The sequence below is a fragment of the Mitosporidium daphniae genome, assembly GCF_000760515.2.
Source record: "Mitosporidium daphniae strain UGP3 chromosome Unknown contig-3, whole genome shotgun sequence".
Classification (NCBI taxonomy): Eukaryota; Fungi; Microsporidia; genus Mitosporidium; species Mitosporidium daphniae.
In genome coordinates this window covers 40723-64656 of record NW_013546400.1, presented here as the reverse complement: position 1 = coordinate 64656, position 23934 = coordinate 40723, and the positions used below count along the sequence as shown (strand labels likewise).

General features: G+C 43.2%; 20 protein-coding genes across 20 annotated transcripts; 10 read left to right on the top strand and 10 right to left on the bottom strand.

Annotated features, from left to right (window-relative positions):
* Positions 1 to 74: 74 nt before the first annotated feature.
* DI09_3p420 (regulatory subunit N5 of 26S proteasome) lies at positions 75 to 1755 on the bottom strand (the record flags this gene model as incomplete). Its single annotated transcript, XM_013382253.1, is given in 5 exon segments — positions 75 to 130; positions 148 to 1126; positions 1152 to 1259; positions 1283 to 1393; positions 1417 to 1755. The coding sequence occupies 5 exon segments, from the start codon at positions 1753 to 1755 to the stop codon at positions 75 to 77; spliced, it is 1593 nt and encodes a 530-aa protein (XP_013237707.1).
* Positions 1756 to 3374: 1619 nt separating this feature from the next.
* DI09_3p410 (uncharacterized protein) lies at positions 3375 to 4355 on the bottom strand (the record flags this gene model as incomplete). The annotated part of the gene is made up of 1 exon (XM_013382252.1): positions 3375 to 4355. The coding sequence occupies one exon, from the start codon at positions 4353 to 4355 to the stop codon at positions 3375 to 3377; it is 981 nt and encodes a 326-aa protein (XP_013237706.1).
* A 194-nt stretch (positions 4356 to 4549) lies between these two features.
* DI09_3p400 (uncharacterized protein) lies at positions 4550 to 5131 on the top strand (the record flags this gene model as incomplete). Its single annotated transcript, XM_013382251.1, has 1 exon — positions 4550 to 5131. The coding sequence occupies one exon, from the start codon at positions 4550 to 4552 to the stop codon at positions 5129 to 5131; it is 582 nt and encodes a 193-aa protein (XP_013237705.1).
* A 16-nt stretch (positions 5132 to 5147) lies between these two features.
* On the top strand, positions 5148 to 5407 carry DI09_3p390 (uncharacterized protein; the record flags this gene model as incomplete). The annotated part of the gene is given in 3 exon segments (XM_013382250.1): positions 5148 to 5230; positions 5258 to 5290; positions 5308 to 5407. 3 exon segments carry the CDS (start codon positions 5148 to 5150, stop codon positions 5405 to 5407), a joined length of 216 nt encoding a protein of 71 aa, XP_013237704.1.
* A 1309-nt stretch (positions 5408 to 6716) lies between these two features.
* On the bottom strand, positions 6717 to 7255 carry DI09_3p380 (uncharacterized protein; the record flags this gene model as incomplete). The annotated part of the gene is made up of 2 exons (XM_013382249.1): positions 6717 to 6966; positions 7080 to 7255. 2 exons carry the CDS (start codon positions 7253 to 7255, stop codon positions 6717 to 6719), a joined length of 426 nt encoding a protein of 141 aa, XP_013237703.1.
* A 27-nt stretch (positions 7256 to 7282) lies between these two features.
* Positions 7283 to 7649, bottom strand: DI09_3p370 (uncharacterized protein; the record flags this gene model as incomplete). The annotated part of the gene is made up of 2 exons (XM_013382248.1): positions 7283 to 7589; positions 7612 to 7649. 2 exons carry the CDS (start codon positions 7647 to 7649, stop codon positions 7283 to 7285), a joined length of 345 nt encoding a protein of 114 aa, XP_013237702.1.
* A 47-nt stretch (positions 7650 to 7696) lies between these two features.
* Positions 7697 to 8044, top strand: DI09_3p360 (uncharacterized protein; the record flags this gene model as incomplete). Its single annotated transcript, XM_013382247.1, has 1 exon — positions 7697 to 8044. The coding sequence occupies one exon, from the start codon at positions 7697 to 7699 to the stop codon at positions 8042 to 8044; it is 348 nt and encodes a 115-aa protein (XP_013237701.1).
* Positions 8045 to 8399: 355 nt separating this feature from the next.
* Positions 8400 to 9402, top strand: DI09_3p350 (uncharacterized protein; the record flags this gene model as incomplete). The annotated part of the gene is made up of 3 exons (XM_013382246.1): positions 8400 to 8456; positions 8643 to 8888; positions 9085 to 9402. The coding sequence occupies 3 exons, from the start codon at positions 8400 to 8402 to the stop codon at positions 9400 to 9402; spliced, it is 621 nt and encodes a 206-aa protein (XP_013237700.1).
* A 665-nt stretch (positions 9403 to 10067) lies between these two features.
* On the top strand, positions 10068 to 11668 carry DI09_3p340 (uncharacterized protein; the record flags this gene model as incomplete). The annotated part of the gene is made up of 3 exons (XM_013382245.1): positions 10068 to 10514; positions 10617 to 10787; positions 10958 to 11668. The coding sequence occupies 3 exons, from the start codon at positions 10068 to 10070 to the stop codon at positions 11666 to 11668; spliced, it is 1329 nt and encodes a 442-aa protein (XP_013237699.1).
* Positions 11669 to 12155: 487 nt separating this feature from the next.
* Positions 12156 to 12968, top strand: DI09_3p330 (uncharacterized protein; the record flags this gene model as incomplete). Its single annotated transcript, XM_013382244.1, has 1 exon — positions 12156 to 12968. One exon carries the CDS (start codon positions 12156 to 12158, stop codon positions 12966 to 12968), a length of 813 nt encoding a protein of 270 aa, XP_013237698.1.
* A 222-nt stretch (positions 12969 to 13190) lies between these two features.
* On the bottom strand, positions 13191 to 14579 carry DI09_3p320 (putative sorting and assembly machinery protein; the record flags this gene model as incomplete). Its single annotated transcript, XM_013382243.1, has 3 exons — positions 13191 to 13658; positions 13703 to 13957; positions 14268 to 14579. 3 exons carry the CDS (start codon positions 14577 to 14579, stop codon positions 13191 to 13193), a joined length of 1035 nt encoding a protein of 344 aa, XP_013237697.1.
* A 36-nt stretch (positions 14580 to 14615) lies between these two features.
* DI09_3p310 (uncharacterized protein) lies at positions 14616 to 14852 on the top strand (the record flags this gene model as incomplete). Its single annotated transcript, XM_013382242.1, has 1 exon — positions 14616 to 14852. One exon carries the CDS (start codon positions 14616 to 14618, stop codon positions 14850 to 14852), a length of 237 nt encoding a protein of 78 aa, XP_013237696.1.
* Positions 14853 to 15005: 153 nt separating this feature from the next.
* On the top strand, positions 15006 to 15623 carry DI09_3p300 (spindle assembly checkpoint protein Mad2; the record flags this gene model as incomplete). The annotated part of the gene is made up of 1 exon (XM_013382241.1): positions 15006 to 15623. The coding sequence occupies one exon, from the start codon at positions 15006 to 15008 to the stop codon at positions 15621 to 15623; it is 618 nt and encodes a 205-aa protein (XP_013237695.1).
* Positions 15624 to 15887: 264 nt separating this feature from the next.
* Positions 15888 to 18026, top strand: DI09_3p290 (GTP-binding protein TypA; the record flags this gene model as incomplete). The annotated part of the gene is made up of 1 exon (XM_013382240.1): positions 15888 to 18026. One exon carries the CDS (start codon positions 15888 to 15890, stop codon positions 18024 to 18026), a length of 2139 nt encoding a protein of 712 aa, XP_013237694.1.
* Positions 18027 to 18337: 311 nt separating this feature from the next.
* On the top strand, positions 18338 to 18670 carry DI09_3p280 (uncharacterized protein; the record flags this gene model as incomplete). Its single annotated transcript, XM_013382239.1, has 1 exon — positions 18338 to 18670. One exon carries the CDS (start codon positions 18338 to 18340, stop codon positions 18668 to 18670), a length of 333 nt encoding a protein of 110 aa, XP_013237693.1.
* A 223-nt stretch (positions 18671 to 18893) lies between these two features.
* On the bottom strand, positions 18894 to 19268 carry DI09_3p270 (uncharacterized protein; the record flags this gene model as incomplete). The annotated part of the gene is made up of 2 exons (XM_013382238.1): positions 18894 to 19070; positions 19104 to 19268. The coding sequence occupies 2 exons, from the start codon at positions 19266 to 19268 to the stop codon at positions 18894 to 18896; spliced, it is 342 nt and encodes a 113-aa protein (XP_013237692.1).
* An 835-nt stretch (positions 19269 to 20103) lies between these two features.
* DI09_3p260 (uncharacterized protein) lies at positions 20104 to 20599 on the bottom strand (the record flags this gene model as incomplete). The annotated part of the gene is made up of 3 exons (XM_013382237.1): positions 20104 to 20215; positions 20297 to 20415; positions 20534 to 20599. The coding sequence occupies 3 exons, from the start codon at positions 20597 to 20599 to the stop codon at positions 20104 to 20106; spliced, it is 297 nt and encodes a 98-aa protein (XP_013237691.1).
* A 502-nt stretch (positions 20600 to 21101) lies between these two features.
* Positions 21102 to 22238, bottom strand: DI09_3p250 (uncharacterized protein; the record flags this gene model as incomplete). Its single annotated transcript, XM_013382236.1, has 1 exon — positions 21102 to 22238. One exon carries the CDS (start codon positions 22236 to 22238, stop codon positions 21102 to 21104), a length of 1137 nt encoding a protein of 378 aa, XP_013237690.1.
* Positions 22239 to 22588: 350 nt separating this feature from the next.
* Positions 22589 to 23228, bottom strand: DI09_3p240 (uncharacterized protein; the record flags this gene model as incomplete). The annotated part of the gene is made up of 2 exons (XM_013382235.1): positions 22589 to 22993; positions 23064 to 23228. 2 exons carry the CDS (start codon positions 23226 to 23228, stop codon positions 22589 to 22591), a joined length of 570 nt encoding a protein of 189 aa, XP_013237689.1.
* An 83-nt stretch (positions 23229 to 23311) lies between these two features.
* Positions 23312 to 23890, bottom strand: DI09_3p230 (uncharacterized protein; the record flags this gene model as incomplete). Its single annotated transcript, XM_013382234.1, has 3 exons — positions 23312 to 23403; positions 23459 to 23590; positions 23650 to 23890. 3 exons carry the CDS (start codon positions 23888 to 23890, stop codon positions 23312 to 23314), a joined length of 465 nt encoding a protein of 154 aa, XP_013237688.1.
* Between the last annotated feature and the right edge of the window lie 44 nt (positions 23891 to 23934).

The window sequence follows — 23934 nt, the reverse complement described above, 5'->3', positions numbered from 1 at the left end:
CCAACCCTAAATCCTCAAGTGCACCCCTTTTCAATTCCAACTGCCGTTTGCTTTGTTGGCTTGTTAGCCTGAGTTTAATTTTTTGATTTTAGTTGTTTAGCTACGCTGACTGTTCTGAAATATCCGGAGCCTATATTATCTATTGACTGACAGTATGGACGCCTTGGCGGACTGCCTCCTCTTTTGCAATCAGCTGGCTGAGATGAACCACGTCCTTGAGCATTTTACCGGTGCCGTCAACCCACGAAGCTAGAGCGACGGATGTGGAAGCTCTTTCAAAGGAGACCACGCCTGAGATTCTGTCAATCTTTGCCTCAATGTTTGGTGCCAAAATACCCCTAGCGATTACCGAACTTAATTGTCGCTCTGCCAATTCTAATTGAGTAAACCCTGATGGCTTGGAAAGCGCCAAAGGCGATTCGATTGACGAAATAGAGGGAGCCGACAGCGATGTATCTGAAAGAGATTCAAAAGAATAAGAGGTCGATGGGAGGTACATTGCCATTAGAAACTCACCATCCGGCATCAGGAGCTGCGAGAGGCGCACGAGCGAGATTCGCTTATAATAAATTGAAATGATCCTCAAATTGTGATCCATGATGCGTTCCTTGAGTCCAGCAACAGCCTTTGAACCGGCTACACGTTGCAGGTCTGCCCCGTAACGTTGTGTAGTGGAGCTTGATGGAATCAGCAGCTCTTCTTTAAAGAGAGTCAAAATTGAGAAGAGCGGGATAGACAATTGCTGCGCACGTTCGTCGTTGCTCATGGAGAGCAAGAGATCCTGTTGCTCTGGAGAGTATGGGGCCAGAACCACAAAACAAATGATTTTCTCCAAAAGCCCGGAAAGCGGATAGCGCTCCTGTAACTCCGAATTAGAAACAGCACTTTCCAAGATCATTTTGAGGGCGCGGGCACAGGCAAGATACTCGCCTTGCCGAAGACTACAGCAGGCAAGCAAGTCATAGTAGCGGGCTCGAAGAGCCTCATGCTCGTCAAAGGCCCTAGGGGCCATCTTCTTTGACAAAATCTGGACCGTTGTCGTGTCGCCAATTTCAAGAGTCAGCCGCATCTGCTCAAGTAAAAACTCCAGCTTTGATTGAAGGTTTAGAGAGCCAAAGGTCTCAATCTGAAAAATAGGACACAAAAGCTACCTGAATTTCGTTGAGAATACGGGCGGCGCCCTGTACATCCTTTTTATCGGCTTCATAAATGCGGGCTAATAACAAGGCAAGCTTGGCACGTTCAGCCTCCACAAAGACCTATTGATTAGGGAAAAAGATACTCTTCCATCGGTGATTTCCCGCAGGACTTCAATAAGCGATTCCCGCCTGCCATTGTCACGCTCTAATGTCAGATGCTGCTCTAGAGCCAGCTGCACTAGGGAAGTGATGGTCTAAAAGTTAGCGAATGGCGTACCTGTTTGAGCTGGCCTCTTTTTTTGCAAAGCGTAGTTAGCGTTGACTTGTAGAGCTCAAAATCGCCCGAGTTTAAGCACAGCGACATAATATGGTTGGTGATGAGTGCACTTTCACTTGCAAGCTCGTTTTGTCTGGCGTGTTTCTCTGCAACCAAAAGATATGCAATTGCTGAAGAGATGTTTTCAGACTGGGACGTAAACAAAATCAAGCCTACCTCGAAAAGAATGTTAGATTGTCGGATGATATCCTCTATTTTTTCCATGATCGGGATGCAATTAAAATATTGTAATTTTACAAATCTAAAGTACACTGGCAAGCTTAAATCCTGGCTTGCCATTTTATCAAGCCCTCATGTGCACAAGGCATTGGAAAATTTAATTTGAAATATTTTTGCCTATCAACAATGTCGTTTAGTGATGGAGGAGCTGGACTAACAAACCGATATTACTAGAAGCCCGAGATGCACGGAGAATTTTTCACAGCATCTACATAATGCATGTTCAGTAGTATTATTGCTACATCGATAAATGGAATCCTTTAAGGATCTTTGATAAACAGGCCGTTTGACCAGAGCTAATTGGTCCTTCAGTAATTCTTTGATTTAGGGCTTGCATTTGATGCCAAGACCCGAGTAAAAAGCCATCTATAAGAGGCAAGAAAACAGCTTTCTGAAGAACACTACAAAAATGGGGGCTCCAAGAGTTTGGCTTTTCCTTCCATAGTTAGCGTTATCCCTTTCATAGCCGCCTTCATTCCTTCCATTCTCCTTTTAGTTGTGGACAGGGCTGAAGAAAAGGGAACACCGACATATCGATCAATAGAAAATGTGAGGAAATCATCACACTATGAACATACCAGGGTATGATTATTATACTCATAAAGAATCACCTGCGATCGCTATGGACGGATATTGTGCCTTTGCGATTACTTTTGTTAGTTTTGATAACATACCGAAAGTATGTCAAGAATTTCCGGCCCTTTTTTAGGTGTACAAAATTGCTATTAAATTTTGTGATCAAGTTTGGAGAACTCGGCCAGAGAAAAGCAGTGGATCAATTGCTGTGCTCTGACGTGTGCTAAAACCCAGAGATCTTACATCCAATGGATTTCAACCGCGGTTTTCTATTCCAGAAAAGATGAAAAAGACCAAAAAATTTGCAAATGTAAAGTGTTGGCATTGACTATTGGGATTTGAGAACACGCGTTTGTAACCCTTTTATGCAAGAAATGCATAGCAATCATAACGAAAATGCTAAAACTTGACTCAAAGAAAAGACCTCGGCTCCAATCCGCATTTGAAACCATCTGAATGTAGCAATTTGATATGCTTAAACGGACTCCCTTGAGCTTTTGTCGTAAAAAACCGAGGTCTTTCAAGCCCTTTAAAGAATAGCCTTTTAACCATCAAAGTTGAACCTCAAAATGAAATTGGGGGTCTAGCGGGATCTGGATTGTTAACCAAAGATAAGCGCTCAAGGTCCTAGAAGACGAAAATTTTAAAAAGTATTATACTCTCCAATAGCGAAGAAAAAATCTTGCTGACGTTCGAAAGACTTCATGTTTTTATAAGGTTCCGCAAGAAATCGTCAGAGTGATTCCAATGTACGTTTTGTAATTTATCTAGTGAGCACTTTGAAAAGATTTAATTTTCTTAACCATGAAAAATACCATGTTGCGTCATTTTGCAAGGCAGCAAGCGGTTTAAAATGTTACGGGCCCAACGGGTCGTTTGGCAACTTACTTTACAAATGCCCTCAACATGATATTTTTTCGCACTAGACAATGGATTTTTTGATGGCAGCAACCTAGCCCCTTTTGGGGACGAAGCAAACATGCCAAATGGTTGATAAACTGCTAAGAATGAATAGGGTGAAATTGTCAAATGTATTTGCCAATCAACTAAAAAGAACTCGCGTGATGTACAGTAAATTTACTGTTGGACGTATCTTGGATATGCTACGAAGGCCAAACCTGCCTGATGTTGACGTTAATGCGAGCATCATCTATTAATCGTAATGCCAGGGACTCTTCCTCGGAAATATCACATCCATCAAGTGCAGAGGCTTTGAGGCATTGTGGCAGTGATCCAGGAATTACCAATGGAACTCCATGATAATTTCTACGGCATTCCCTCATGAGCAGCAAAACATCTCCACTTGACAGCCGAAATGGGAGTACAGAGTCGTCTCTGGTAGGGCCGCCCACAAGAAAAATACAATCAAGACCAATGCTTATGGAGACGAGTGGGGACTGGTCGTCCGGCTCTGATCGATCGACGTGCCCAGTCAATGTATCGCCTGGGCGGTAAAAATTGATAATCCCAGCCTGGGGTTTGTAATTGATTCCAGAAGATCCTACAAGTACTGTACAAATTTCCGTTGAAAGCTTTGCCAATTCTGCAGGGATAGGCGAAGGCGGTGCCTCCCATGAATATTCCTTGGTTGTCCAGTCATATTGTACCCCCAAGGCAACCCATCTATATCTCCTGAACAGCGAAATTAATGCATCAGAGGCTTCCCATGTTTGTGAAAGAATCTTGGAGAAAAGCCCCTCCGTTGGAATGGCAGCAAGCGCGTTTGGCTTCGCTTTAGTCCCCAAACTGCCTCCCTCCTGAAATAGGAGATCCAAATTGGATGATGAATTTGGTTTCATGCCATCCTTCATTATAGAGACCAATAAAGGCAGCTGACTTTTTGACCGTATCATTGATGGAGCATATATCAGTCCCGGGATTTCTGGAAATGTAATTATTCGCACCTTGGGCGAAATTATGCTCTCTTCAGCGGCAAATTCGGAATCCAAATTTGGAGACACATAAGACACACATGCGTTAAATTGTTGTTGAAGCTCGCCATCGGATAAATTTCCGGAAACGATTGGAGGCAACGGGTCGTCAATCGAGGAAGCGGACAAGAATTTCTTGAATTTCCGTTCCATTTGTCTAAATAGGGTCTGGTTGATTGGATCTCGTGCAGAGATGCCCTTTCTTTCGCGTATTTCCTCCTCATATGGACCGAGAGGATCCGACTCGCCAGGACCCAAAACTGCCTTTCGCCGTTCATTAATGTGCATCGCAGTGAGCGAAATTCGTAGTTTTTAATTTTCAATTTAAAGTGGCTATTAAATTTTTGATGGCTCCCCCTTCACTGCTTGAAAATGCCGAACTGAGATCTGCATTGTCCATTGAAAGCCTTACTAGAGTCCAAACGATTGCAGCGCAGAAATACCCTATTTTAAACGTAGCCTACTCTATTTCGCTCAACGAACCGTGTGATTTTGTTATGCTTGACCCGCAAAATGGAGATGCCGAGTATGAATGCTCTGCAGGAGATGTGATATACATTAAAATTGCTATAAGCCGACCATGGGTCGACGGCGATTTCACCCCCATCCTTAAGGAGGATCCTAGCCAAGAGGGCAAGCAAAAGTATGCACTTGTCCCGAATATCCCAAAAGAAGCGTTTTCTCAAAGGGATGAAGAGAGCGGTTGGGCCGTTGTTGGATACCAAAAGTCCATCATGGCAATAAAAAGGTTTCCATTTGGGGCTTGGACTAAAACAGCAGAAAATAGCGCCGAATTATCACTGACATTGCAGGCTTCTGTGCCTAGCGAGGCGACATCTGGTGATGTTTTGTGCCTGAAGATTTTGATCATCTCTAACACCTGGATTGGTTCGGACCAAGAGTATGAGCTTAAACTTCGGATGAATTGAAAATTTGTGTTTACAAATGAACCTTGCAAATTTGAAGTTGAATGTTGTTGGGTCCGGTTTGGGTTTCTTTTCTTTGGTTTGGTTTGGTTTGGCTTGCAAGTTAAAATAAATTTTATTTATAAACAGATTATGGCGTTTTGTAAGCCCTTGTTGTTGTAGGTAAATTTTGTACAAAGGCTCAACTCCTTTTTGAGAAGGTTTCCCGACACAGTTTCAAAGGGTTACACTTCAAAACCGCCTCTTGGGCCTGACAAAATGCATGCTTTACATTCATAAAGACTTTTAAATAAAACGACAAAGCATGTTTTCCAAATCCAAACATCAGGAAAAACACAATTCCAAGCAGAGACGGCAGCAGCGACGAAATGGTTGGGCATCGCATGTATGCGTAGTAAGCCAATCTCGGGTCCTGAAAAAACGAAAGCTCGCTATTGATGAACATCTGCCGCATTTGGGTGGGGTTTTGTATATCTTTAAAAGAACACGGAGTAATCCACCAGCAGAGATATTTGTTTGCATATGGATTCATATCGCTTAAAGACAAAGTTGGTAGTAAAGATGTGTTAAGTGGGAATTCTGGATCATTTGGGAAAAAAAAGATGTGCGGGATGAGGTTGGAAAAGACACATAGAAAATAGATAAACGTGGAAAGGGCTATCTTAGAAATCGATACCTTGGTAAGATATGTGGTCCTGCCGAGCTGGATGCTTTGCTCGCGTAGAAACAGCATCTTGTATAGAAGATGGAAGGCAAATCCCAGTCCCGGTATTGAAAAGGCCAGACACCAACCGATGAATGTAAAAAATTTGACCCAAAAGGTTCCAGAAATATAGCAAAAGCAAGAAAATGGCTGGACAATCGTTTTCATGTGGCACCCCCAGCCAAGGATAAAAAAGACCAGTAGCACGGTTGGAAAAGCGGGAATCAGGAACGAGATGAACAGATATTGGTTTAACGTGCCTAGGCGTGGTTTCTTGAATTTTCCGTGATCTTTTGAGTGGAAGCTCTTAATGACACAATAAGGGCTAGCACTTTTGCCGAGATTTTTCCAAACTCCGCCGGGATTTTGGTCCTCTTTGATACCATCTTTAGTGCTCTGTGGAGAGTTATTATTGGCCTCAAATTGGATAGAGTTTGCAGTTTGCTTCCATTGTTTTAAACAAAACCCATTACCCGCCGATGAGATTCCTAAATGCAATTCACTCTGTACACACTTGGGCGATGGATATTGTGAGGGCTTCCAGGATATTACTTGCAGCCAGGTATGATACATCATACARGCCACAAGAGCATGCAGGGAAATCGTTGCATAATTCAGAAAAATAGCCTGGATGATACAAAGATAAGAGCCTGAATAACACTCATGGTCCGAAAAGTTCTTCGAATAAAAAACGGAGCTCATAAGCATCATCCCCTGGATTAGGAAAATAACTATTCCTGTGAAAACAAGCAAATCGTTTTTTTGGTTGCTAAGATAGATAATTATAATGACGGCTGTCAAAAATAAAGAGGTCATCGACAGGCCATTAAATACCATCTGGAACGTGTGTACCATATGGGCAACCAAAATTTTAAAAGGAAAAGTTTAATTTGCTTTAAGCAACAAATCTTTGCATCTGTTACGGCTTTCCTCGAAATATGAAATATACTCGGAATTGGATTTGGAGTCAGGTTCTGGGAGCATTATGCAGCATGTTGGACGAAGAGTCGACGAGGCCAAGCCGAGGGCGCTTTTTGAAGGCACAAACACGTACGTAATAGCATTATCTTCGCACAAAACTGGGAGGTGACTGAGGACATCCATTGGACTGACATCGCCAGCCAAAATTACAAGCCTAGAAAAAAATGGCAGTAAAGTACCCTTTCTTTCCCGTCCTAATGCTTTTGACAACCTCCTTGACGCCGCGCTTACAAACCTTGAATTTAGATGCTAATGGGTGATTTAAACCGCGGGATACCTTTTGTGACGGTCTTGAGTATCTTTTTGTAAAGCTTTGCATCTGCAAGCGGATGGGCTATCGGAGACAACGTACCGGGAACAATAGCATCGCAAGAAGATTCTTTTTCAGCTGTGGGCGATACCTCAGAGGCAACCGCAGACTCGGTTTTAATTTTTTTACCCATAAAAAATAAAATTTCGGGACAATTTATTTATTGCGTCGACTTTTTCTTTATCAAATCTAACATGAATTTTTGACCTTCCGACAGCGTGGTCTTACCCTCTGAAATATCTGCTTCAATCCGCCTGACCATCTCTAGCCAGTTAAGATTTCCATCCTCGTTTTCAATTTCCCCACCCGCGGGGAGGATATCTGCTGGTTTTTCTGTCGGGCTGTTCTCCAATTCTGCATTTATTTTTGACAACTCCTCCTCCGATTTGAGCTTCATGTTTTTCAATTCGGTGTCGAATTTTTTCAGCTCCGATTGCTCCTTTTCATGCATTTTGAGCTCCCATTGTCTATTGTTAAAAAAGGAGGTACTTGATAAAATCATCGGTTTGCTCCTTTGAAAAAGTCATAAATTAAAATTTCAAAATAAATTATTTTATTTATGTCCAGGTTGACCATGGATGATGATGACGACAACGACGAAATCAACACCGATTCGTCTAGTGAGACAGAATTGTCTGGCTCTCAAGAAAGTTCTGGGAATGAAGCAGGCGAGGGGTCTCTAAAATCCAGGCTAATTGCAAGCAGAGCAGCCTCAAAAAAAAAAGCGCCACCAAAAAAAGTTGTCAAGCCCAAAGTGGCTGCTAGAGGGCGAAAGGCAGTTGATGTTAAATCACCCAAGACCACATCCTTAGTTAAAGATCTGGAAATAACGTCCCAGTTTTCACCTTCTAAATCGGTCCTATTATCACCCACAAAAAGGATAGGTTTATCCAGGCAGGCTAGGGTAAAGCCGTTACACTGATTAATAATAAACGGAAAAACGGCTGCACCGAACCATAATAGAAACGCAAATTTGGGATGCTGGCTTATAACGCTATATGCTTTTATTGACTGGTAAACTATATCGTTTTGTCGGGTCGGAAACTACATCGTTTTATCATTACTGAGGTGATGGATTGGCAAAACAATCCTCCAAAAATTGCCCTATGGCAAGCCATAGAGCGGGGCATTGGGGTAGTTTTCAACTAGCAATAATCTCACCTCCGTTAAAACGTCACTGATAGAGATTACCCATGCGCAAAGATAAAATGTCGCGCCTGATTTGTAAATTTAAATGTTCAACCCAAAATTTCAATTATGGGATTACGGTTTTTTCAATGGACTTGTCCACAAATGAGAAACTACTATTCGAGCTCGGAGTCAAGTGTCCCAATGTATGGGCCGCATTTTTATTCTAGGGCATCGGCGACGACGATATATTTGCCGAATTTCCAACATGGACCATTGCAAACGTCGCTGAGCTGATCAATTCCCTTTCCTCTAAAGTATTTGTGATTCCTTACTTTAGGGCGTCATCCAATTCCACAAGCATGGCGCACATTTGCGATACAAGTTCATAGATATTGCCGAATATTCGCTGTACATTTTTATCTAACGCATATAGGGTTTCCGAACTATCCTCGGAAGAAAAAATCACTTATCATACAATCAAGTCTTCTGGAAACAAAGGTACCGACTATGATGTTTTTGTAGGAATTTGGATCAAAGACCTCAAGATGAAGACGAATCTGCATCAGAACGTATTAACAAAGATCCTAAAGGCTTTAGAGTCAAAAAAGCTTGTAAAGTCCATCAAGTCGATTAAGGTTCGAGCCTGCTCTAATTGTAGAACACAACAAAAAAAGTATACATGCTATTTGATATTGAACCATCGGTAGATGTCACAGGTGGTCCTTGGTTCAGCGACAATGAACTTGACTCGGAATTTATAGAGGGCCTCTGCAAAGCGTCGTTCAAATTTATCGCCTCCAAGGTAGTCTGATTTTGGGGTCTAATTTGTAGTCTGTTCCCAAGGATCCCTCTGTGGTTTTCCCCTCTAATTATGATGGATATGCATCTTTGGATGAAATCCATTTGTTTATTAGCAATTCTGGAATATCTAACATTGAATTGTCGATTGAGGATATCTCAAACATTCTAGATACCCTAATTTATTCAGGAAGGATTGAAAAAACCATTGGAAGCACCTCTGAGGATGGAGATATCGATTACTTGTACAAAGTTCTAAGGCCGTTTTCTCTGGAAAATCCTCTGTCCAAGTTGCCTTGCTTTTCGTGTCCGGTATACAATCAACTATTGATTCGCCATTTTACAATTTAGGTCTCGTTTTCGTGTTCTATCGAGGGGCCAATTACTCCATACAAATGTGAATATTTTAATAAATGGTTTGATTTTTAATGCTCCGCCTGGTGTTTATTTGCTGTTTGAACATGCACCAACGACCCAAACTTTGAGGAAACACCAACAAGCAAATTTCAGACGGCTCTTTAATATGTCATGTCTACCAGACGAGTCGAGCCTCCAAAAGAGGTTCATTTGATTACTACCAGACACACTACCGGCCAATTTTCCTATCTTGGCTGCGTGTTGTCGAAATAGTGCGTTAAAAGGTCACTGAAAAGGTTATCAATTTAACCCGATCAAACAGACTGCTTATCAAATAGAGGCTCTTTCTAAAACTCTCTGAAGCTTAAACTTGAGATCAATGAATACCTACAGGGTATCGATGACGTAAATCACAATGACGCGTGTATATTTGGTCCACATTAACATTGCGGCATTAGTCTAGACTCTTAATGATTAAATGGCATTTTAGATAAACAAAAAATGGTTATTAAATTTCATAAAGATACTGTGGTTATAAGACAGAATCAATTAAAACATCCAGCAGCAGGCTATGTAGCTAGTGGGATGGCATGGTATAACATGCTTGCAAAGCTGTACCGATTAGGCAAATTTCAAATTTAAATTTTAGTTTTGGGGGCATGACCTTCTTACCAAAGCCAAGTTGTGCATCTTCTTTGTTAAGGTTCCGACGGTTATACTCATTTATTGGGAAGCAGCCAATTTTGGTTGACGCCAGTGTTAAGATCGAGATTTCTCCCATTATTGACGACTCTTCTAAAACTTTCAAGCGCACCGAGTATGCTACCTTGGTAAGAATGGACGGCCCTCTTGGTGCTGTGTCCTTCCCAATAGTAAAAGGACTGGTCGTTAGTCACAAGTTGAACACAAATTCGGATCCTACTCTAGCTGCAAGTGCAGATACACTTTCCACCGACTCTTCACGCGAACAAGAGCTTTTTGTGTCTCTGGATCTTGACAGATCTCTCTCTGGACAAAAGGTGACGAAATACCAAGAAAAATTTGTAAAGTCCATGTGGGGAACTACGCAAAAGCTCCTGTCCAATTTTGCCATCGGAATCACAGAGGTTATTTTCCAAACACTCATTTTATAGGGGCATAAGGTCATCTTACGGCTGGTTGGAATTGGATACAAAGCAAGAATCGAAAACAATTCAATTATTCTAAAGGTTGGATATTCTCATTTCACACAAATACCAATACCTGCCGGCATTTCTGCAGGTTGCACCTCGCCCACTAGAATCGAGATGAAAGGCGTGGATAAGCAGCAGCTTCATATTTTTGCGGCCAAACTTCGGTCAATTCGTAAGCCAGAACCATACAAGGGAAAAGGGATTTTTGTAAATGACGAAACCATAAAGTTGAAGGTCATCAACAAAAAATAGCTGCACAATAAATGATCTCTTTGACCAACTGTCGCCTTGTAAACGAGGGTTAGGGTTGAGGCAGTCCTTTTTGTAACCCCCAACAGCTCGACTTCCAATTTGAACATTCAAATTTTAATTTTCAGTTTTTGATGTCCTCCCCTAGCGTAATTTCTGAATCAAAAGTTTCATCTCTAATTTCGTCGCTCATAGCCCCAAAGGAGCGAGATCACTCCCTCTTAGAGTTGAGCAAGATACGGGAGTCATATGAACCCCTTCCATTTCTCCTCTGGTCGAACCCGGCTGTGGTTTCGGTTCTCCTTTTTGAGGTTATATCGATATACCCCCTTTTGAATCAGTCAACCCTTGCAGCAGCAATATCGACCCGCGTTTGTAACGCGCTTGCCCTGATGCAATGTCTTGCTTCTCATTCAGAAACAAGAATAAAATTTATCCAGGCCCAACTGCCACTCTATTTATATCCGATTCTGTCTTCGACCTCTCGGTCGCGTCCATTCGAGTATTTGCGACTGACGTCGCTTGGTATCATTGGAGCATTGGTAAAGCACGACTCTTCGGATGTTATTAAGTTCCTTATTAACACGGAGGCCATTCCGATCTGTTTGCGAATTATGGAGACCGGAAATGAGCTTTGCAAGACAGTTGCTATCTTCATCATTCAAAAAACTCTCTTGGACGAGTATGGCCTATCTTTTCTTTGCCAGTCCTATGACCACCTGTACCTGCTAATATCTGTACTAAATGTCATAACGGTCCAACTTGTGGAAATGCCATCGACTCGTCTACTGAAGCACGTTGTTAGATGTTATTTACGGCTATCAGAAAATCCAAAGTAAAAGTTTGGTTTTTATTGTCTAATTAGGGCCAAAGATGCGTTGAAGCAGTGCCTTCCAGAACCACTCCGCACGAATTCATTTGCCCCATTAATTTCAGACGACGCCATTACCAAAAAATGTCTTGTTCAATTGCTTTCCAATCTTGATGCTCAAATCTAGAGAGTTTTATATTGCATATTACGATGATAGATTGCCCTTTCATCTAGTCCAGCCCTGTCCAATTTGAATTGAATTTTAATAAATTGAAGTCCAAATTTATTAAATTCCCTCTGAGAATATTTATTTATTTACGATTTTTTTATTAAAATGTTGACTTTTTGTTGTTTTGATTGATATTGTGATGGCGATGGTATGAAAGGTTGGGAAAATCGCATAACAACCCCTTTAGTTTATCAATAAATCAGATGCTTGGATACAGATTAGATGGTATATGTATACAACACAGACGATATGTATAAACAATTTTTCTCGGCTCTTTCTCAAAATAATGAAGTTCAAAGCCCTCTCATTAATCTCGGCATTTGCTCTTTATCAAAGCGCAGTTGCTGCTCCCCTCCCATCAAGAGATCCTGTAGTTAATCTCTGCCCTTCTGGATATTTTGCGTTCACATTTGACCAGGGGCCAAGTCTTTACACTGGAGATATCCTCGATGCATTGAGGAATCTTAACGTTAAAGCCACATTTCATCCAGTAGTCACTTTTCTCAATGAAGCAGCAATTGTAGCTAACTTGCAGCGTGCAGCTGAAGAGGGCCATCTAATTGGATTGTCGCTTGAAGAGGATTTCGAACTCAATGGCATCAGCGATGAAGATTTGTTAGATGAGATTTCCGCTCGTGCAGATATCATCAAACAGGTGGTCGGATATAAACCTGTTTATCTGCGAATTCCGAAATACAAAGATCTCGGCATCGAGCAGCTGCAAAAAATCATCTCAAAAGGATATATCATTTCAACGTATAATATCGACTCCTATGATTATTCCAAGGATGATATTCTCGGTGTCTATAAACAAACCCTTGACAAAATGTCGCCGAATACCAAGGGTGGTTTCATTTCCGTCCAGCGCGATTATCTCGCGTCTTCCGCATCAGCCACGGAAAATGTCATTGAATATGTTCTTGAGAAGGGCTACAAAGTCGTCACAATCGACCAGTGTGCCAAGAGCAAAGTTAAGGATGCTCCCGGTCCTAAAGGGCTTGGTCAAATTAAGAGCAGAGAAAGTGACGCCTCCCATGCATTCGTTTCCTCTTTTTTGACAGGAACCTTATTGCTCATCGCTTTCCTCGCGGGTCTCTAATAACTCCTTCTAGATAAATAAACTCCATCAATTTGTCTCCGCCCGCAATGGTGACTTCTCCTTTGTAAAACGTGTACCGTTCTTTTTAATTAATTAATTAAAATCTCGACAAATCCTTGCAACTGTTTGTGCACATAAGGGGAGGAAGCGAGCGAGAGTCCAAATGACAGAAAATGATTGGAGCGTAGTGCGTATCTTTGCAGGTGCGAACTATTAATTTAATCACAGAAATTCGGTGCTAATTCCAAGTGAAGGGCCCACAAAGGAAGAAGAGAGGCTCTCCCTTTTATCTGCAGTGAAGCGCCAGCCAAAGTTTGCCTCCAACCTGGCAATGTTAAAGATCTTAAAGATGATGCCAGAACCAAAACTTATTCCTGAAAGGTTTTCTCCTCTCCAATGGTAGTTTGACAAATGCCCGAAATTTGTCCAAATGTGACCCCGAACGATGGACTCGAGATCAGACACTATTGGAAAGGAGAAAGAAACTCCAAATGCAGCGGAAAGATCACCACCGGTAGATATTTTCCCAGGGGGCTCTGGCATTGTGATTTGCGGTCCCAAGCTCCTCAAAGGAAAAAGCCTGACCGAGGTGGGTCCACCTAAAAAAAATTTATCATCAATAAACGAAAGCGTGTTTTGAGGAACATGTGAGGGAAAGATCAATCCAAAGCAGCCACCAAGAGATAGTATCTAAATAAATTGGATAGACCTACTAAATTCGGATTAGACCATACAGGGAAGTGAAACTGGGATGACAGTTCGTTTTTCACTGTAAGGCCGCTATGCTGGTCAAGTAAACTGCATTCCGAGGATGCGTGGAAATATTTCCCATACGAGGGAAGAAGAGGATCGTTGCGGGTGTCGTATTTAAATAGGTAACCAATAGATGACTTGAAAGAAGATATTGCATCTTCTGTGATGACCGGGGCGGAGAGCGTTCTTTCTACAGACCCAAACGAGAAAATGTGAGAGAAGCTGCCTTTGATCCACTAATAAATTAGTTGAAAAAGACCAAATTACGGAAAAGGAGCTTCGATGGCAAAAGCGATGGTGTTCTTTGACCAGATGATTTTCTCTTTCGTTCGTTGAAGAAAAGAGAAAAGTGCGAAACTGAATGTTTCGATCAAAAAACAAGTTCTTTGAAAATGTAAACTAGCAATTATGAGGTGTTGACATACATTGAATGGGGACGTGTACTCTTTGCCCAGATCAAAGCTTGCATCGATCTTTTCCCCCTTTCCAAAGACATTATGGATGGAGCATCCAGCATTCTTATTATAAACAAGCTAGAGGTCCTACCATGGTTATTTCATTATGCCTCCATTCTGTTCCTGTCTTTGCGGTTAGGCTCTTCTCATCGACTGCAACGACAAGATTCACTGGAACTTTCGGTCCACGGTTGGAAGAGGAAAATTCGAGCGAAACACTGAGAGGCTTTTTGGTGATTTCAAAGGCCTGCATTTGGCCATCAATATTTGAGATGGCCTCGTTTATTTCGGAAACACTTTTGCACTGAAAAAGGGGATCAAATAGCTCAACCAAAAGCGCATGGTTTGTCCTGTCGGCTCCAGTGACGCGAATCTTTCCAATTTCAAGTGACTCTCCATTCATGGACCGGAATTTTAATTAATTTCTTTGCCCTTTCAAATGACCCTAACCACGGAACTGGGCTGTTATGGCCCGCCACAGCGCATTGCTGAACATGCTGGAGGATCAACCATCGACGACTCAAAATTGAGGGAGGCTTTTCAGCCTGATAACTATCCTCGACTGTATAATCTTCTAATTGAGCAGCAGAAAAAGCCGCGATGTTCTATTCCTTTATCGATTATTGTTAAGATGCTGTATTCGGTGTGGATTCAAAGCGAGGAGTATTCCAAGTAGCTGTATTTATTAAAGCATCACAACAAACATAGCAATATTCAGGCACATTGAATGCCATTGTAGGGATGCGTTCTTGATCTTTGGTCAGTCAACATGCTCCGGTACTTTGTTGGCTTTGCAAATTAATTTTAATTTACAATTTTACTGGAAATCATGGAACACGCTGCTCCCTTTGCCATGTTGATGGAGTTCATTGAAGCGTCGTTACACTGCTTTTTATATTCGAGATCCATCTATCCAAGTTCGTTCTTTGCGCAATCCACGTCCTTTGACACACCCGTGTGGAGATGCAGACATTCTGTGCTGTGCGGATATCTGCAAACCCTGCTTGCCTCAATTGGGGGACTGATGAAATCGAATTCAATGTCCGCGTTCACCATTGTCCAATGTACGAAGGAAGCAAAAGAGCCTTTGGAGAGGCTTTCATTGCTCATTAAATCGTTCGGATCACCGACGGCTCCTCTTGTAGAGAAAGAGTTCCTCTCTGTAAAAACCAAGTTGCAAACATTGATTTTGAAAGTGCTTGATACGGGATACAAAGACAAAGAATCTCCGTTGGCAACGACGTTTTATGTGGTCGTCAAGCTTAAAAGTGAGGACGCCAATAGAGAAATAAACATGGAGTCGCTACTGTCGCCTGTTGCCCCTTGGCATACAGTTTATGATGAGCGTGGTGAAAATAGCAGCAAAAGCGCCTGGTCAGCCTTTTTGGGGCCATCTGAAAATGCAGAAAATTTTTGCATTGACCTGGTATTGGAAAGCTCGCAATGAGAATACCGGCTCACTGGTAAAAATGCATGGTGACAGAATGAACATTGAAGCAGTTTAATTTGGCGATCTACTGCTCCCTTTTTCGGAAAGCATGTTGATGCAATCCACTGATGCAGTCAGTTGATCAAAGTAATTGGCCAGACTAGCAGGCAAGAAACATGCATGTCAATGCGTTGAAACATGTGTCTGTCAGCGCATTGAAGGGATAAAATTTAAATGTTGCAATAATGCCGTTTAATTTGGTTGAAATTTTATTGTCGCTGCATGTTTAAAGCTAGGCGGGTGTTTAGAATTGCTCCGCATGCACCTCCATTGCAGCATGTTCGTGTGGGGCGGTTTTTTTCAACATCCTCTTGTGAATCGTCATCGTTCATTGTAGATCAAAGCAAAATCAGAAATCTAGCCATAATCGCACACGTGGATCATGGAAAAACCACCTTGGTGGACTGCCTTCTTAAGCAGAGCGGGGCTCTTTACTCCCTCGCTTCTTCCAATGGCACTGCCAGCGAAGACGGAGATGGAATTCTCAGCATGGATTCAAATGTGTTGGAAAAAGAGCGTCGAATAACAATCCTTTCAAAGAGTACCAGTGTGCAGTATCAGGGCTACCGCATCAATATTGTCGACACGCCGGGGCATGCCGATTTTGGCGGTGAGGTGGAGCGCGTTCTTGGGATGGTAGATGGTGTGGCTCTGGTGGTTGATGCTACCGAAGGTCCAATGGCTCAAACAAAGTTTGTGCTTTCCAAAGCACTGCGTCGCGGTCTGGCGCCAATCGTGGTGGTCAATAAGGTCGATCGAGAAACATCTCGCACGGACCAGGTTGACTCGGATATTCTGGATCTCTTTTGCATGTTGGGCGCAAACGAAAAGCAAATGGCATATCCGATTTTGTTTGCCTCTGCAAAGGAGGGATGGGCAACCGAGATCAATCCATCCTCCATTCTATTAGAAGCCATCAAGAATACCCCGGCAATGGACTTTTCAGCACGATCTGCATATTTGAAGGAGAGGCTTTTTGGGAAGCATGGGCCGTCATCAATGGAGATCCTCTTCAAAAAGATCATCGAACATGTGCCCCCTCCTTTGGGAGACCGATCTCGGCCGTTCTCGATGTTGGTGAACAACATCGAATCTGGAGCATATGTGGGAAAATGTTTCCTTGGCAAAGTGGAGCATGGCACGGTTCGTCTTAATGACCGTATCAAAGTGATCACGCCAGAGGCCTCCAAGCCAAACTCCACAGAGGAAGCCCGCGTAGTTCGCCTCTTTATCCGTCGGGGGCTTTCTCAGGTGCCTATTGAAGAGGCGGCAGCCGGGGACATCATTTCCATTTCCGGTGTCTGCACTGCTACCGTCAACAGTACCATTTGTGCACCAGAGGTCACAGAAGCTCTTCCGTGGGATCCAATCGATCCACCAACGCTTTCAATTCTATTCTCGTCAAATTCTTCACCACTAGCCGGAAGAGAAGGACGGGCAGCGACTTGCCAGCAGTTGGCAGAGCGTCTTCGCAAAGAGGCCGAAACAAATGTGGCACTTAATGTGGTCTCTACGGGCTCTTCTTCCGCCAACACGGACTTTGTCGAGGTTTATGGGCGAGGGGAGCTTCATCTTGCCATCCTTATAGAAACAATGCGGCGAGAAGGGCTTGAATTTTCTATTTCACCGCCAAAGGTTCTCCTCAAGACTGAACAACATTCAGATGGGGGGGAGGTCAAGCTAGAGCCCGTTGAGGAAATTACTATCGACTTGGATGAACAGTACACAGGTGTCATCATCGATAAGCTCACTCGACGTAAAGGCGAGTTGCTCCGGGTTTCAGAAGCACTTGGAAAGTCCCGCCTGATCTTCAAGATCCCTACGCGGGGCCTTCTTGGCTACCATTCGGAATTCAAGAATGATACTCACGGAACAGGTGTTATAAACCACACCTTTTCCGGTTATGAGCCGTTTAAGGGGCGCATTGAGTGCGCCAGGAAGGGTGCCCTGATTTCCATGGCTGAGGGCATCACCACTTCCTTTGCTCTTGGAGAGCTCGAAGGCCGGGGCACGCTTTTTGTAGGCCCAGGAAAGCCCGTATATCCTGGAATGGTGATTGGCGAATGCAGCCGGTCCCACGATATTGATGTCAATCCTGCAAAGACAAAGACCACCTCAAACTACCGCGCCATCAGCAAAGATGAGGCCATTCGTCTGGCCCCGCCGAGAGCTTTCTCGCTTGAAGACTTTATTGCGTATGTTGCAGGTATTGTTGACTTTAAATTTTTGCACCTAGATGACGAAATGATCGAGGTTACACCTAAAAGCATAAGGTTACGTAAGCAGTTCCTCGATGCCAATGAGCGTAAGAAGTTTGCACGGTCTTCGATTAGCGGCGAACGCCGCTTTGCCTCTTCCTAGCTTGATTTTCTGATTTATAAATTTAATTTTGTATCCGTTCGGGGTAAAGGTAAGCGGTGCGACCAACGCTAAATGTAATTGCGATCAATTTTATCGCCAACCATCTATTTTGTTACTGTTGTGGTGTCCTCTTATGATGAAGGGTTGTGGTAGCTTTTTAAAGTATTTTAGACAACAATGAAAACCGCGCAGCAATTTAATTAAATTTATGAAGCGAAATAAAATTACTCGGGGGCTTAACAATCCTTTAGATGTGCATTAAATTGCACCGGAGTTAGGGTTAGAAATCTGCACCAAATGTAAATTTTATGATGAACGGCCATTGCAATTGCTACGTGGAGCCCACATGTGTGGGGTACCGGAAGCATCCCGTGGCGTACAAGTGCACGCCATTTTTACAGCCATCCACTTGCATGCATGAGCAGCCAATTTTCTCGTGTGACGAAATCTTTTCTTACCTCGGGTCAGAGGTTGTTGTGCTGTTGAAATCTAGCGAGAAGAGCGAGATTCGAGGGACACTAATGGCATTTGACTGTCAATCAAATATCCTTCTGACTGTTCTTTCCCCAAACAGAGATTTTGGTGCCACATTGAGGCTTTTAGAGATTCCTGGAGAGCAAATTTCGGGTGTTTCCAAGCTTTAAAGTGCCACAGGAATCCCATTACCGCCAACTTTCCATCCACACGTGGGCTCAACAATGTAAGAAGCTGATATAGTATTTCTGCACAATTGCCATCAACATGTATCAAGCCGAGGCGTCTAAAGGGCCTTCTTATTTCGGAAAAAAATCGACCGGGGCAATTGACAGCTTCTCTCGTTCTTATCACTTTTGTGTTGTTTATTGAAGGGCAAATTTTGCCAAGAATTTACACACCATAAAGAGTGACACTCAATTTGGAGAATGTTCCCTTGCAGTGGGCCACAATGCCATCATTAAATGGCATCTCTGGGCAGTTGGAAAACGTGATTTCCATGCAAAGATTGGATGCCATGGAGACCATTCCGCCTGCTTCTACGACAAGTAAAGATCCGGAAGCATGATCCTAAATTGAAAGCTATCTCACCACTAATGATACCCAAATTTTTGCCCGAGAATCAGAAATGCGGACATAGGCGTCGGCATCCCCCCTGGCAACGAGGGCATACTTGCATTGTGAATCAAGTTCAAGATACTCTGTTTTGAGAGAAGGATCCACGCGCTCCTTCACATACGCTTCTATCAGCGCCGGAGGAGAATGCATTGCTTCAACGGATCGACAAATGGTGATATTCCTATTCTTGGTGGATTTTGCACAAACAACGAGCCGTCGCGCGGCAGAAAATAACCGAGAACTTGAAACTTCCAACGACGAAGATGCCTTTAACAGCTCATCATAATGATCAAATGAAATCTCATATGAGCCCTTGTCGGCAGCAGCGAAGAAAAGTGTGCCAACAGAGGGGCTATTAACGATGATAATGGATATGAGTACCCCTGGGCAGAATATGCACGCAGATTTGGACATGCCATGGCAGAGGCAATCACTTTATTGTCAAGGCTCGAAAGCAAGGCAATGCAGATGGCATATTGATTTCCTCGAATGAATCCCTTGGTTCCATCAACAGGGTCGATGGCCCAGTAATAATGGGCACCGTTACCCTTATATTCAAGCAACTTCAAGTAATCTAGACACGGTCTTACCTGGAACAGATCCATCTTTTGCCCATCGGCACCCATGGCAGCTTGTTGATTGTCACTTTTCCCATCCGTTTGTTGTAATATGAAGGGACAAAGTATTTGAGACACTGTTTCGATAAACTGTGCCGAGCGGTTTTCCAAAGAGCTGCAGTCCTCTTCTGCAAGTATCGATGCATCGGGGAACTGGCGAAGGTGAGAGATAATGATCGCCTGCGCGCCAATATCAGCGGCTAGATGGTAAGGCTGGGTGCAGAACCTGTCACTGGAGAGCAGTCTGTTTTTAAGGAGGCTCTTTTTAGCGATTCATCTTTTGAGGTTCGGATAAGTTCCGTATATTTGGAGGCAGCCCGTGCAGCTCCAACCATCAGCGCAATTGGAGGCTCGCAGACCATGAAAATTTAATGTCCTTCCCCAATAATCACCATAAATTTTACAAATTTAAATTTTTTGGAATTACTGATCTCAATCATAATGTCTTCCTCCGTCCTCATGTGAGCTTCCCATATAATCCTTACATGTAGAAAACGACAATCATCTGCAAGCTCGCCAAAGATATCTTCACACTCCGGATCTACGCTCAATAAGTTTTACCAGTCCGAAACACCCGGTCCGCAAGTGTATCCCATTGTGTTAACATTCATCGATTTAGAGAGCCCGTGTATTTGATTATTGCTGCCGTCATTTTTATTGCGCTTGTGATGCTTCTTCATCTATTCCTGTGATGCACATAAAATCTTGGACAATAAATCCCTATCACAATATAACATTCTCGTGTTGACTTTTTTATTTAGTTCGAAAGGACGTTTTTTACATTTCGTTAGCTGTTACCTCCATTTGCACCAAACTTTTCCTAACGTGTGTGTTTGAATCTTTGCGATAAAATCCATTCGTCATTTGTAGGCGCTTACACTTTTTTGAGCCAATAAAGTGTCTTCGATTCCAGAAATATGATGTCAAAGCGAAAGCTTGGGCAAAATCTTGCCTAACCCTTTGTTCTAGCCAAATAGCCGGGACTTGATGCGTCACCGGCCGTTTGAAAGTTATCAAAATGCTTGAGCGTTAATTTTTCACCCAAGCTACGCTCAATTTATCATGCTGATCAATTGGATGATATTTCCGTTTAGCGGTGATCGCTGTACCTTCAAGTGAAACAAGAGAAGCATAAATATCTGATTTGAGCAGCAGGGCGGATCATTGTTTTTTGATACGCATCGCAGTCCCCAGGTAACTTGATCATAATGATTAATTTTTGTGCGGTGGGTATGAGCAAAGGCTTGGCCAATGGAGGAGACCCGGAAATGGAATTTCTCTCGCAAATATTTAAACCCCAATTTATAAAGCAGCAATTTATTAATCTTAATTCGGGGCGTATGCAGACAGGCCTGTTTGGAGGCTGTCATGTCTGATCTCGAAACTCAGCTTGAAGCTTCTTTTGAAGAATGGCTTCTTCTGGGGCTCTCCGTTGGGTGGCCTCTTGCTTTGATTCTTCTTCTTCTTCTTCTTCTTCTTCCTGTAGTCCTTGGAAGTCTGATGGCAAATTTTCTAGGGAAAAGATAAAGTTGTTTCCTTCTTCAACGACAGAAGCATTGAGCTCTTCAATGCCGCCAACATACGATGGAATAACTTCCTTCAACAACACGGACTGCCTTTCAATGTACATTGTCATCGCTTCGATGTATTCTGTTGCCTTTTGCAAAATGAACGACTTGTTAAGTTTCATATTGGGCACGAGAATTTGGGAGCGTTTGGAATCCATTCCTGTCACGATTGATGAGCGTTCTTGTCTCCTTTTGCATTCAGGGACGATTGAGGAAAGAAACTGGATCCGCTCATTGATATTATCACGTCTTCTCCTTTCAACAGCATTGTGGCTCTCGCGCTTCTTTTTTAGCTTCATTGAGACTGAAGCGGTGATCTCATCTCTCTTTGTGATCATAAACATATGTTGATTCGGGGAAATATGAGGAGGCATGTGCATGGACCGGAAAAGACTTTCGGGGGCTTGATGTACAGATTCAGGAGGAGGAGGAGGAGGTTGCGGATTGCGATAAACAAAAGAGCTGGGATATCCTTCTCGGTAATTGGAAAGTGTCATTTGAGGCTGCATTTGCGATGCTCCATGAGTGGCCTCCGGGTACCGAACGCCTACTTGGTGAGTGGGAGATGGATAATCGGACGATGTTGAGATCTTTTCATTTTCTAAGTAAAATCCGCCTCCATTACATGGCGGGCTTGTGTTAGGGGGTACAAATCCCGGTATCAGCTGATGTTGCTGCGGAGAGTGGACTGGAGGGTTAGGGTAACGGTGCTGTCCCATTTGCTGAGAAATGTGCGGATGTTGTAACGCCGTATATCCAGAATGGTGAGGAGTCTGTTGTAAATGGGGAAAGTGGTGGTATGGTGCATTTCTATTGTTATTTGTAGAGGATGGTAGAAGGGTCTTCATGTGTCCGTTTTCACGAGAGAAAGCTTCCTCTTGTGATAACGAAAAATCCTCAAATGTCGTGCCTTTCTTACCTCCATTCATCGGCATGGTGATATGAGCGGCCTTCTGGTTGTCCGAATCGATGGAGAGCGGTAGCGAATGACGCGGAGTAGTATATGTATTTCGTGTGGAAAGTATTGGAAGTAGGTTTGGTTACGGATGTAAGAAAATTATCGTAGGGCAAGGAAGTAATGAAACAAGAAGCGCAATAATAAGTACTGAGCTTCTAAAGCGAGATAAAAAGAAACCGGATACGATCATTGCTGTGACTCAATGTCTTATTTTCATTGGTCGCTCAAAATCACATGTCACATATCCGGTCGGCTTTCAATTGGCCAATTAATAAAATTTATCGTTCTTCGATTGGCCCGCTTTTGTTAACAAAGTAAAATTTAAATTTAAAACGATTCAAGGCTAATTTGCAGCCCACAGATGGTACATCTTTTGACCTGGAGATTATTGCCGTCTAGTAAGGGGGTATGGTTTTGGGCTCCTGCGAGTTTTTTGTCGTCATCGAGCACGTCATGGGTTTCTTCGGCATCTTTGAACTGATGGACATGCTTCCGGACGAGAGACTTTAGCTGTATCGCCTCCGTGCCAAGGCTTGCCCGCTTCAGCTCTCGAAGCCGTTTCTCATAAACAGATTCTCTTTTCTGGAGCACAGCGTTTTTTCGACGATGTTTCTCTTCTTCCAACTCAGCAAGCGAGCCGTATTTCTTGATGGCAGCTGCTTGCGCCTCACAGCGAAGGAATAACTTCATCCGCGCATAGTTGGACCCCTTTGGATTGGGCTTTTCAACAAACTTTAAATCAAATAGCATGATATCATGGTCTCCCAGAAGGTAATCCTAGCGGTTAAATTGAACGGGGTACCTTTTGGAGCGTTCCTTTTGAAATGCGTTTGTACAGTTCTGGGCTTGCTTGCTTGCATTTGAAGCAGACAGAAAAGCCTGCATATTCCTCGTAAAGGTCGTAGTCCTCAGCGGGGTTCACTCCGCATGCCATGCACGTGGAGTCGTGGAAGGTAGAGAGGCCCATATTACATAAAATCGGATTTATTAAATCGGGCTATAACCCTAAAATTTACCGTCTGGCAAAGAGCTCTGTGATGGGAGTAACTTTTACATGGGCCACGTACCTTTTAACCTTTGCTCGGCTTCTTCGGTTGCAGGATAGGCCTCGATTTTAACCACTTCATTTTCAATGGATCCGTCTTTTGAGTGCGTCGAAATGGTCAGGTCTAACGGTGGTTTGGAGCAAAAACTTACCGGAAGTCAAGAGAGACTCTTCTCGGCCGTGGAGCAGAATTTTTCTTCTCAGGAGCTGATACCTTTCAAAGGCTTGCATGAAGTGTGGCCGTTTCGCGTTGAGAATGGAAAATGCACCTTGAACACCGAGGCCTGCTCCAAACGTGAGTCCAATCGTGCCAAACGCTATTGAAAGAAATTGCTGCATCTACTTGTAGCATATAGCAGCGAAGAAAGCCTTCCTTTAGATGCCATGAGAAGTCCACAGTATGAACCGACACATAGACCGGCCAGGCCTATGGCAGGGTTAGAAGATGTGCCAACCTTACCAGCGGACAGAATGATGGCCTCCGATTTTCGGATCAACGAAGGGGATATATAAATGGACGCGAGTTCCCTTCTTGCCTCGAAAAACCGGTCCACCAATGCCACGTTGAGAGGGGCTGCAGGCATTGTAATTTACAATAAAATCCGGGCCCTAATTAATACCGCTCATT